Source organism: Harpia harpyja, chromosome 3 (genome assembly GCF_026419915.1).
Source record: "Harpia harpyja isolate bHarHar1 chromosome 3, bHarHar1 primary haplotype, whole genome shotgun sequence".
NCBI classification, from domain to species: Eukaryota; Metazoa; Chordata; class Aves; order Accipitriformes; family Accipitridae; genus Harpia; species Harpia harpyja.
In genome coordinates this window covers 44,240,449-44,252,646 of record NC_068942.1, presented here as the reverse complement: position 1 = coordinate 44,252,646, position 12,198 = coordinate 44,240,449, and the positions used below count along the sequence as shown (strand labels likewise).

General features: G+C 41.5%; 1 protein-coding gene across 6 annotated transcripts in view; it reads left to right on the top strand.

The window, feature by feature from the left end:
* SMOC1 (SPARC related modular calcium binding 1) overlaps nt 1-12,198 on the top strand; it is a 139,121-nt gene that overhangs the window by 61,823 nt on the left and 65,100 nt on the right. For all 6 annotated transcript variants that reach the window (XM_052782337.1, XM_052782340.1, XM_052782339.1 and 3 more), the window contains exons 4-5: nt 1,048-1,147; nt 3,796-3,843. In XM_052782337.1, the coding sequence (XP_052638297.1) occupies nt 1,048-1,147; nt 3,796-3,843 (148 nt within the window). The remainder of the gene's footprint in view (nt 1-1,047; nt 1,148-3,795; nt 3,844-12,198) is intronic.

Genomic DNA, 12,198 nt, shown 5'->3' with positions numbered 1-12,198 from the left:
GAAGTACTAATGTGCACACTGAGCCACAACTGAAAGTGTGTTTGCTAGAAAGGATTTTGGAACCTGTTAGTATTTACACAGATGCATGTATGATGATCATTTACTTTTGTCTCAAGGGAAGTCAAAGGCATCCCGAATTTCATCCAAATGCTGACCACGCTGAAAACTGAGGCAAAAGCTGTAATTAGATTCGTTAAGCTGGATGAAACGATAGTGCCACTGAACAAATACCTGCATAGATGTTACTAAGACCAGTCTGCTCGATGGGGATTTATCTGTTCTCACTTTAGAGGTCCACATCTGAACTAGTCATTCTGGTGTCCTTCCTTGGTGAAGGAAGGAACTGAGCAACTCTAGATGTTCAGTTCGGAAGTAGAGCTTTAAAGTTAAGCAAGATGAATCTTATGCTGTGTATCTTTTGGCTTATTAGAGCCTTCATCAAATGTTCTTAAGTCCTTGTCAATACATGAAGAGCAAGCATGATGGATCTTGCTTCTACTGCCTAGGTTGACATAGTAACAGGAGAGACCTTACATCTATCTGGAGAAAGTTTGTTGACATAACTAGTCTGTGTTGCATTTTTCCAGCCATGTTTACTGAACAAAATGCTCTTGAAACACCCACAGATGCTGTTCTCAAGCAGCAGCTGTGGGATTGGGCCAGGGTGGCCTTTCCACATCCCAGCTGGGATGCAGTGGGACAACTATTTAATGGTAAATGGGATTTAGCAGAGGGTGGAATGAGCTGAGACACAACTGCTGCATCCCCAAACAGAAGTGTTCTCAGCTGACTACTTGTAACTTCTTTTGCGTCCTAAATTGCAGCTAAAGGAGTTGGAGTAGGAGAAACAACCTTTCTTTGAGGAGGGAGGTGAGGGGAGAAAGAAAAGATAACAATATCAAAGATAGTCTTCTGTGTGACTTCCTTACTCTGAAGCATGTGTTTGTGATGTGTCTGGGTTGGGACTTCCACTAAGATGCTGGATTATAATAGAAGTGGTGGGTGATAGTGAGAAATGAAATGCCTGCTCTTTGTTTTATTAAACAGGTGCAGTGCCATACCTACACTGGATACTGCTGGTGTGTGACACCTGATGGCAAGCCTATTAGCGGCTCTTCTGTACAGAACAAAACTCCTGTATGTTCAGGTACTGTGGGAGTCACTTCAACAAATACTAATTTGATAACCGAAGGGGGTTGGGGAGAATGCGTCCTGTTGAGAGTGCTTAATCTTTTCAGGTGACTTGGCCAGTTTACCCGATTTAACACTGCAGTTGTGCTTATATCTCCCTGTGTGCTTGCTGGTATTTGGAAGCTGCAAGGGAGCTTGGACTGTGGCATGTCCACCCTGCAGTTAGGGTACAGACACTCCTGCAAGGCTCCCTGAGAAGGACCACTAAGGTAACAGCCTGTGGTAGCCAAGGCAGGAGTCGCAGTGTTGCTGTGTACACCAAAACTAGAGATTCCTGTAACAGATGGGATAATATTTTTCCATGAGCTGTATTTTAAAGAAGTGGTTCTCAGGCTGTATTTAGTGGGCCATGGAGTCACTTTGCCATCAGAGTGACTTCAGTTAAAAGTTTGGTAAGGTGGTTCTGTGTGAGAAACTGGTAGTTGTTGACTACTAGCCCCCAAATCTGGGGTCCTGCTGTTATAATGGATTTGGGTCTTCTGATCATATTGCTCAGTTCCAGCATCCCCGTGTTTGTGTCACGGTGCTGGACAGCACTGGCCTTGCACCACAGCTCACAAGAGGGAGGTCCAGAGCCAGGCTGTTACTCATGGGTTTATTAAGTGATGTGCTTCTGAGCACTCAACCTGACACTGCTCTGTCGCCCTATGGTTTACTGGGCCCAAATCCATTGCTTTCTGTACTACAGAGTGATGCTGTTTGTTTTTCATCCCCACCATTCAATATGGCAGCCCATGGCTCAAATGGGATGAGGTTGGGCTCTACATTTTCATGTGGCCCTGATCAGTAGTGTACAGTCTAGCTTTGTGAGCTGTGGTGAACAGAGCTGCTGTGGCAGCAGCATGCTAGGCACAGGGAGGGGTGGGAAGCTGTTCCGTGCTGTTTGGGAGAATTCAGGGGCAACACTAGAATTGTGCTGCTCCCCTCATTCCGCCCCCCCCCCCCCCCCCCCCAAAAAAAAAGAAGAAAAGGCAACAAGCATAGGTGTGATAGGTGTGTGTTTCTAATGTGTTCAGTGATGCCATGTAGGCACTGCTGCTGCCTCTGGCTTCATGCTCTGCAGTCTGCACCCCATGAGTGTTCAATGTATTTTGCCTCTCACACCTTGCAGCCCTTTAGATGGGAGCATGACAGCAGTTAAACCTTTGGGTTTTTTTTTTTTTTTTTAAATCCTTCTCACCTTGTTCAGTGTCCTCTTGGCTGTAGGGTATTTTGTGGTAATAAGCAAACATAGTGACTTGCATGAGGGTTTGAGTTGAGTGGGAGAACTGTCTGGGAACTAGTAGCTTGAACTGGGATGAGTGGGAGAACTGTCTGGGAACCAATGTAGCTTGAGGGAATGCTTGGTGTTTCACAGGTACACGGAAAGAAAATAAGATTAATATTCTGTTTTAGTGTAAGGTGAAATGCTACAGTAATTTGCCTTAAACCTTAGAATATTACTTTCTTCCACCATTCCCAGCATATGGTTTTGGTAGGGCATGTTTTAGAGTTTTGCTGATCTGTTCATTTAGTCTTGAGCTGTTTATAAAATTGTGTTACCAGGAAAGTAAAGTCATGGTGTATTGTAGGACACACAGATGTTAGGCCTATGAAGACTAATATTGGGTATGTGCTTCCTACTTGTAATTCAGCAGTAGATCTGAGATGAACTGTTCTGCAAGTGAAAGTGCCTGGGCAATAGAGTTTACGTTTAGAGTTTGTCTTGACCAGACTCTTGGGCCTGTCAGAGCTGCCTCCTTTGGAGCTGAGTTTTAATCCATGTTTCCTGAAGTATCAGTAATCACTGGAACTGTTTAGTAATGGTGCATGGAACAATCAGTTTCCTGGGAATAAAGCTATTCCGAAAAAAAAAAAAAAGAAATTAAAAAAAAAAAGAAAAAAATTGTGTTATAGATTTTTATACACTTTGGTAATGGATTTGTTTAAAAAGCTTTTATTATCAGTTCAAGTTTTAGTGGAAAACTGTGTGATGAAGCACTAAAGCAAACTGCAGAAACAAGTGTAGAATCATATATATTATCTGAAGATCTAAGTTTTATTAAAAAACCCAAGATGTGTTCTATTCAAGTACATGCTGGATCTTATTCAGTGTCCCTTTTCAAACAGCTGGGGATGTTCAGGGGTTGGTTGAAATCCATTTTCTGCAAATTGTCCCACTTAATCCCTTTCCTTTAGAATACTGCCCCTTGCATTCCCTGCACACTCTCCCCACCTGTTTTTGATTTGTTCTTCCTGACATTTGCAAATGAAAGAAGTGACTCTTATTGATCTTTCCTTCTTGCCCTTGGATTTATTCCAGGTTTCTTACTAGCACACTGCTCTGTTGAGCTCTTTCAAATCACTGGATCCAGCTACTAAATATTTCTTGTTTACCCTCATCCTTATTTAACATCTTAACACAAAACTTTCTTATGCTATCCCAGTTGGTTGAAGCCACAGGCTCTCTGAATCCTAAACTGAGCTGTTGGCAAGTAAAACAGACGCTTTGTGGGTTGAGATATTGACTGTATTAACGTGACGTTACATGTTCTGTGTGATCATGCAGCATCTAAATAGATGTCTTTTTTCTTTTTTTTTTTTTTTCCCCCCCCTCCCCTTTAGGTTCCGTAACTGATAAACCATCAAGCCAGGGTAATTCAGGAAGGAAAGGTGAGTGGAGTCCTGTGCTTCAGCAACTTGTTTTGTAATAGCAGCTGCCCAGCCAAGTCCCTTGAGATAACTCAGAACCTGGGTTCCTAACCAGTTCGGTGTGCGGGAGACTTACGTGCCTTTAGACCTCCCCCTTCAGTAGGAGGAATAAGGTGACGGTCTGTTGGTGCACCACCCTGTGGAGCAGAAAATGGTGCACTCTGCTCTGTGCTTGTCAGCTGAGGTGTGGTACATGAAAACAGAGCTTCCCAAAGGGGTGGCTGGCACAGAATAACCTTTGCTTGTTCACCTTGAAGTAAACTACTGAGCATTTCCCAGTAAAATGACTAGAGATTTGGAAGGCTATCAGTATGACTAGTACACTTGGAGTCAGGAGTGCCAATGTCACGGTTGTGGCTTTATATGCATTGAAAGGTGGGTTTTTTTTAACAGAGCATAAAACCCTCTGGCCATCTGGAGCAGCACTGGATTAAACGCTAACTGTGCTTGGAAACCTCACTCTCTTGTGCATTAGGCATTGGTCCTCCTTCTTCTTTACACTCCTTTCTTCAGTCCTTGCCTTTTCTGAGCTGGGCACTAGAGATGTGTCTTTCTTCTCCTGCGTGTATTCATAGCCCTTCTCTGTGTCCTCTGATTTGCATTCATTGAAATAGTCTTGGGAGGGGTTACCACTGAAGTATATGTTGAGGAGCAGTCAAGTTTGTCTGTAGGCCTTCTCCACACCCTGCTTTTCAATCCCTGCCCCCTGCTACCCCCTATTCAGAGTCAACTTTTGAGTTTGTCTCCTTACTACAGGAAAACAGTGCTGAATGCATCCTCACTCCTGCTGGTGAGGATGAAGGCTGTTTACTGGGAGAAGTTCCTGTTTTGATATCTGAAGCAGGATTTTTACTGCTAACTCTCTAAACCAATTATTCCTGACACTTCAAAATGCAGGATAATGCCTACCTTGATGCCAACACTTTAATTTGAAGAACATCTTCCATGCTGGGACTGTCAATCATGAAGACACTTAACAGGAATTACAGATTGCTGTGTTCAGAGCAGTGATGCATTTTGAGCATCTATTGGTTGTGTATAGTAGCTTAGGAAAAGGTAGGGAGAAGAAAGATGCAAGGAAAACTACTTAGTTAAGAATGAATGCTGAAGCCTGCTTCTTATTTTAGGTAAGGATATGTCTCTGTAAACCTGTAATTATGTGTTAATGTATAATTGGCACCTGAACGCATTGTTATCATTCCATTAATGCAATCATTGCTAGTCTAGCCTGAAGTACAAGCAAATCAAGTAGCTTTTGAAATCTGCATTATTTTTTGAGTGGGGGTTGTTTGTAGGCTTCCTACCTGAGTAGTCCTGGTGTGTTCTTCTAGAATTGGAAGCAGCTGACGTTGGATTTCATAAGAAACAGAAGCAAAAGGGGAAGACATCTGAACTTGTTGTTCCCACTTCACTTCCTTTATTAATTCAGAGGTTGGAACACGCAAAAAAAAAAGAGAACTTGAAATGGAATGAATTAATCTAAAATTTGTAATATAAATTGATTCTCCTTGGTGCTGCCTGTGACATCCTGTTTCAAGAATGGTACGCTTGGTCACGTGGCTGCAGAAACATCCTGTGCAGTAGCTGTCAAGAAAAGGAAAATGTTTCCCTTTGGGCCAGCATGCTTCAAGCAGTCATGTAAATTTTGTGTCCCCTCCAATTCTGAATCTGTTAATTTCTGTTGGAAGCCCTTGCACAAGCCACTTTGGCCTTTCTCCATCACGTTAGAAAAATACTTGTGAGCAATTATTAAATAGGTCTTTTAAAATCAAGAAAGCTTTTAGAAGCTGGAATAATTTGGTTTAAAATTTGATGGACTTAGCATTACTTTTTTGGTTAGTGATGAATGCCTAATCTAAAAATGAATTTGGCTTTCTTAGCAGTGTTTTTTCCTGACAAGTTACTTTGGTTCAAAATTCCAGTATCCGGTCCTGTTATAAGGAAGTTGGAACCAAGAACAGCCTGGCTTCTTTGAAGCAAGGTGGTCGCTGGAGGTCTGGCTTCTCTGAAGACTGGTGGCTAGCCAGCATGCATATAACCATCCATTCTAGCTAAGTGTTCAGACTCTTTCTGCAAAGATTGCCCTTTGCAAGAAGACAAAAAGGGCAGGATGAGGAGGGGGCCAGCAGGAACTGGGTCAGTGATGACCTTTCTGTTGTAGAGGTACATCTTGGAAACTTCTGACATCACTTTGGGCAACTGCCATCTGACTCTGGAGTTTTGGGGCTTTTCCTACTGCACAGCAGACTCCTGTCTCCATCCGTGGATGAGGGTCTCTGAGTCAAGGAGCATTATCTGGTACAGAATAGGTGCTCTCAGAAGGAAAAGGAATAGCTAAGACTCTCAAAAGTGATTTCTTTTGTCCCGTTCATACAGGAATGTAAAATGTGGAGCTAATAAACTTTGTGTGATGCTGGTGCCTTTCAAGTCTTCAGGGCAAAATAGTTTTTTGGATGGAGGCTGCTCTGCCTTAGAAACAGTGCAGATGGGTAGGCTTAAGCTGTTGGGTAATAAATGAAGACTTTACTAGCATATTAGCTCTCCTTTAAAAGAGACAGATTAATGTTGGAAGAAGAAGAAGGCTGGTTATTGGTAATAATTCTCTTTCTCCAAATGTTTTGGCCTCTTTTCCATCCTGTTTAGCTCTAATTTCTGGGGGTAAATAGCTATGATGGAGTCACCAGAAGATGTGAGGTAACATGCGATTCCACTCACAGGCTCTCTCACTACTGATGAAAAGAAAATGAAATGGCTTTATGGTCACGTGGCTTGGCATGTAGTTCCAGAAGTGGCTCTGTGGAGCTTTCTGTGGAGAACAGGCAAGAGTGCTGGCAAAAAATCCTTTTTATTTTTAAATCCCGTGCTCTGGTTGCCCATATTTACATTGCTGCTATTGCTGTATGATGCAATGCCAGTTAGTCATACAATTTGCCCTGTAAGGTAATTTAAATCAAATTAAATTGGCACCAAATGTAAAACTTTAAAATAGGACGTATTGATTTGTTCTGGGTCTGAGAAGTGTTCTGTTGCTGGAAGGCAGAGCAGATCTGGGCCTGGGGAGATGGAGACATGTTCGTATGAGATGGAACGGAAACCCAGGTTCTCCAGGACACGCTCAGTGTGTGGACTTGGCAGCTCAGACACTTACCACTGTTCTTTCTATGCTGAATTCAGCCTGCAAGTGAAGAACAAGTTTCCAGGACCTTTGTCAGGGAATGCAGTTATTCTTGGGTGGGCTTAGGATATCCAGAACCTGCAGACTTCTGTTGCTGTCTGTTCCTTATTCTGGCTTGTTCATTGTACAATCCTTTTTCATAAGGAGCTTCTTGCACAAATTTACTCCAGTTGCTGCTTAGTTTGAAAGGCCTGAGAGACTTGGAAGGTGCACGCCGTCCCCTAGAGGGCTGGATCTCCCCCCTTTCTCCCACTGGGAGGTTGTTAATGTTTTAAGAAGCAGTGAAAGGCATCCTTGGAGCCAACACGACTGGATTTCTTCCCTGCCTAAAGAATGCAGAACGTTCCTTTCCAGCCAAAGGGAAATTGTGCCACACGTTGAAACAAAACAAGCAAACACGAAACAAAACAAAACTTTATCTTCTTTATCTGAGGAATGCTGGAGCTTTAGGAGCTCAAAGCTACAGATTTGGCATATTGCAGCCATGAGTAGTGTCTTTTGCAGTCACCAAGCAGGTTTTAAAAAGTAGGCTGGTCAGGAGACAGGGATGTAAAAAGCAGCCATGTCATTGTTTATCTCCATAAAGTCACTTGGTCTTCCTTCTTAAAACTGGAAACTGAGTGAATTAAAAGTGGAGAGTCTGGACATGAGTGAAGAGGGGAAAAAAAAAAAAAATCTAAGTGGGGATACTGGTTTGGGTTTGTTAGTGGTGGTTAACTGTTCTGGACACTGTGTGAGAGGTGTTGATACCATTTTTAAATCAACTGAATGAAGGAAATGGGAAACAAGGCTTGGTTTTATAACCTGGGATTAAAAGATGATGCAAGTATAGGGTAAATATGGGCTGGATAAACTGTCAGTGTCAGTCATGAAGAGTCTTGAGTGGTATGAACTCCCTTTTTCTTTCATAAAGTCTCTTCCAGTGCATAAAATTCCAGGCCTGTTTTGACTTGCTTTGTTTGCCTATTGCAAAAGGTGGCAATAGCATCAGCAATTCCCTGAACCTGGGGCAGGTACAGTGGTGTTGGTGAAACATAAGCTCTGATGGCCCTACAGAAGGCAAAGCCTGGCTCGAGCTCATTTTACACTTGCTATCTTGCATGTAGACATGTCTCTTGTATGGAGTTGTGAAAAGCTTTGCCCAATGAGTTTGCAGGCTACAAGAAAACACTGAAGCAATTTGAGAAGCCTAAGATGAACAACTTAAAACTCCTGTCAATTAAACATCTAGAATTGGGTTCCTTTTTGTGGATTTAACTGCGAAAAATGGGCTTCAAGGCAGGCTTTGTTGCAGGGAAATTCTCCACTGCAACTGTGGGCAAGTTGGCCCATTCTGTGGCTCTTTTCCTGCTGGATTCCAAGAGTCTTACCTCTAGAAAATGTTAATGGCCTAGTTGTGCAGCCAGTAGACTGAGCAATTTGAATCAGTAATGAGCCATTAGTCTGAGTCAGTAATTAGACTGAGCAGTAAAGGGTGAACGCTCTCCTCAGGCAAACCCAAGTGGAGGACGGCTTGTGCTGATGTAAATAAATGGAACCGTTTGTACATGGAGACCTGGAAGCTTTGTCTGCTGGTGGTAAGAAGTCAGGTGCAGCTGGCACTAATTCACCTGCTGTCTACTTACAGGGCAGGGAGCATGCTGCCTCCACAGTGGTTAGTACGTCTCAAAGGACAGATAATATCTTGACAAAAACGTCAAGTTGAGATGTGACCAAAACCTGAGACTGGGACTTTGGTCTTTACCTTTTCCAGTTCTCTCTGGATTCAACCGGGTACTATCAAATCTGAAACAGAGCTGTGCTATTACACAAACCAAGTTTCAAGTGCCCAATTATTCCTGCCTCTCCAACCTCATAAATACTGAGAAAATGCTCTGTGATGTCTTTAGCACCTTGTGAAGGATACAGGAAAGATGGAGAAATATTGCATGGCCTTCATCAGTAAGGTGAAAGAAATACAAGTTGACTGGGGCAGTATGAAGTCACATGATGGTTCCAGCTGTTGGACACCATCTTATGATGAATTTATTGCAGAACATTATCAGGTACTAAGTCTGCAGTGCTACCCAAACAATTCTTCTGGATCCCTTATGTTATGTATTTATTTTTAAATCAATAATACACTAGGTCATAAGTCTGGATGAAGGAGAATTTTCAAGGGAAAATTGCTTTCTGAACTATTTGTCAGCCCTGGTCCAGGAATATTACGTGACATGTTCCTGTCAGGTCTTTTCTGGGTAAAATATACATGTGTACACAAAGTGTGCACATACAGTTTGATGCATCTGGACAGCGCTGCATGTGTAGTGTAACTATGTGGAAAGTCAGACTGTGCTATGTGTATATAATAAGTCTGCTTCCTGAAAGCAGCAGACTTGCTGTGTGCGCTACGTGAGTGTTCCAAGTCATCTGGATGTGCAAAAGCTTGATTTGTCCTATCCTGCACTGATGGTGACAGTTTCGCAATCCCCCTGATAAAATTTAACAGGGGGCAGGAAATAATCTCTGGGAGAAATGTGAATGTGTGCTGCTTTTCATGAAACTGGGATAAAAACTCAGGTGACTGAGAAGTAACTGGGAGAGATTAATGCAACAAAAACACTGTCCTGCAAAGGCCTGAGTGGGCTGTGAATAAAAAATTCTGTAGATGGAATTTGTAGCACATAAGATTTTGGTTAGCTCATATTTGTATTTCCGAACAAACTCAGCAGTGGAATTGAAGTTTCCTTCTCTATTATAAAAATAGTTCTGTAAAAAGTACCATTACTTTAATCAGTAGGTTTGCCAGTTTGTAGGTATTCAGAATTCTGTCTGGTTCCCATTGCTATCCCTATGCTCTACATAATCTACAAAATTGTTTATTAAATTCCAGTTAAATGTAATTGTAGAAAGCAAGTGAATTTCACAGGTATGGTAGACTGTAGTTTGTCAATATTACAGATTTTATAAGATAGAGAGAACCCAGCTTTTAACTGGGAGTTGTGATCAATTTTTGTGAGAACAAAGGAATGTAATTTCACAATACTGTGTATACTGGATCACTCTTCCAGCGTAGAGCAACGTTCTAAGAAACACTTAGATATATCTCATAAATCAAACCGATTTTCAAAATATTAAGGTCTAGAAGAAAAATTCAACCTCAAATTTGCTACATAAACAGTAGAATTTAAAAACAATCCTTTTGGGTCCCCACATCACTGACTTGTCTGAAATTGTTTAGTTTTCATCAAGGCATTTTTTTTGTGGGCCTCAGAACATATGTATCAAATTTGAGGCTGAAGAAAGTTTCATTGGCAAGTTTAAGCAGAAGGCAAATTCTGCTTTAAAGTATATTTTGGTTGATATAATGCAAGAATTCTGCTTTCATCTATAAAGCAACAGTTCTAATCGGTAGGTTAGTCTATATAATATGACTTAATAAAATTGTAGTTTACAAGTGTTATTATAGCAATCTACAGACTACTCATGTCTGTAATGTCTTAAGGACAGCTGTAAAGGTTTTTAAATGATTAAGTCATAGTATTGAGCAGCCTGGTGAGTAGATCTAATAAGCAGACTAACAATTGATTAAGCAACATCTGTTAAGGTATTATTAACTGTTTATGTGCTATACAGGGATTTCTGGTGTCTGACCAATTACAGCTTGCAGAGAAATGGAATAGTTCTGGGGTCTGTGGGTTGTTTTTGTCGTTTAAATGCTTTGTAGCTATGTGGCCTCAACACCTTTTCTTTTTTAAAGAGTTGTTAAAAAAATTCTTCCTATGCGCTTTGAGTGTCTGGATCAGCATGCCAAGATGTTATACTATTACGCTATGTATTTCTCTAGATACTTTAAAACAGCATCATTATAACTTTGAAATTAATAGTCCTAGACTTCCTGTCTTCTGTAGCTGTTTCTTAAAAATAAACCTGAGGATAAATTGGAAAAATTGCTGGGTTTGCAGATAAATGAAGCTAGAAGTTGTTTTCTTGTACCAGCCTAACATGACCCTATTTTGTTTGAGTATTTGCATCCTGCAGAAGAATCTAGGCATCTGAACATTAAGTGTTGTTTTCTTTCAAATCAATGTAATGCACCAGGAAACGTATTTTGTTGTGGGTGCAGGGGTTTGGTTGAGGGACTGGAAGTACTTTCCTTTCAACTCCTTTGCTCCATGAGTTCTGTCAAGGTTTCTCTGTAAGAGAGAAACAATGAAATTGTGATAGGAAAGCTTGAACGCATGCAGAGCATGTGTGCTTGTAAATAAGGTAGGGGGAGGCTGGAGAGGCCAACCACAAAGTTTTTTCAAGTTCCTGAGATGGCACCTATGGGAATTAAAGCTTCTTTAGAACAGCTCTAGCTGGAATAATAGCTTCCCTCTATGTGCTCATCTGGGTTTTTGTTTTATGTTGACAGCAAGGGAGATGTATTGCAAAATGCTTTGCCTTTGACAAAGGGTAGGGATGGGAGAAGGCCTCCTGACAGACTGAATTTCTCTGGGCTGTGTCCGTGTCTTTTATTACATGTCATTGTGCTCAGCTTGGTACTCAGATTCTGATGGGACCTTTAGGTGCTGCAGCAAAGCAATTCTCAAGCGTCAGAACTTGACAGGTTTCATCTTGACTGTTCAGCTACTCACAAATACACCTTTAAATGATGATGGTTCTTAAGATCAGTTGTCTTGGGCTCATTTTGAACAGTCAATCTGTAGGTGTATGGCAGTCTGTAACTTTGAGGAATGACCTTCCTCCTCTTAAAATAAAAATATTTTAATTTTGAGAATATGGTGTCAGTTGTACCCTGTGTACACTTTTGAGATGTGCTTTGTTCCATACGTACAGATTTCCTTCTGAAGCACGTTAGATTCTTTGGAGGTCCTTCCAGCACAACTTGGTTACCCTGCCTCTCTGCCTCCCTCCATTCTTCTCCATTCCATCCCTCATGTAGAAAAACTATTCCTTCAGTTTCATAATCTTATACAAAAAGTCTTTTAGACTAAATTCAGATCTTGTGGTTAAACTAGCAGGGCAATATAGTTAGAGAGCAGAGTTGTGCTCACTAAAGCTCTGAACCTCTATGCTTGATGATTCTGGAGGGGGGAAACCTGCAGAAACAAGCAGTGAAAAAAATAGTTAGGTTTTTTCCCCTTTCCCTCATTTGC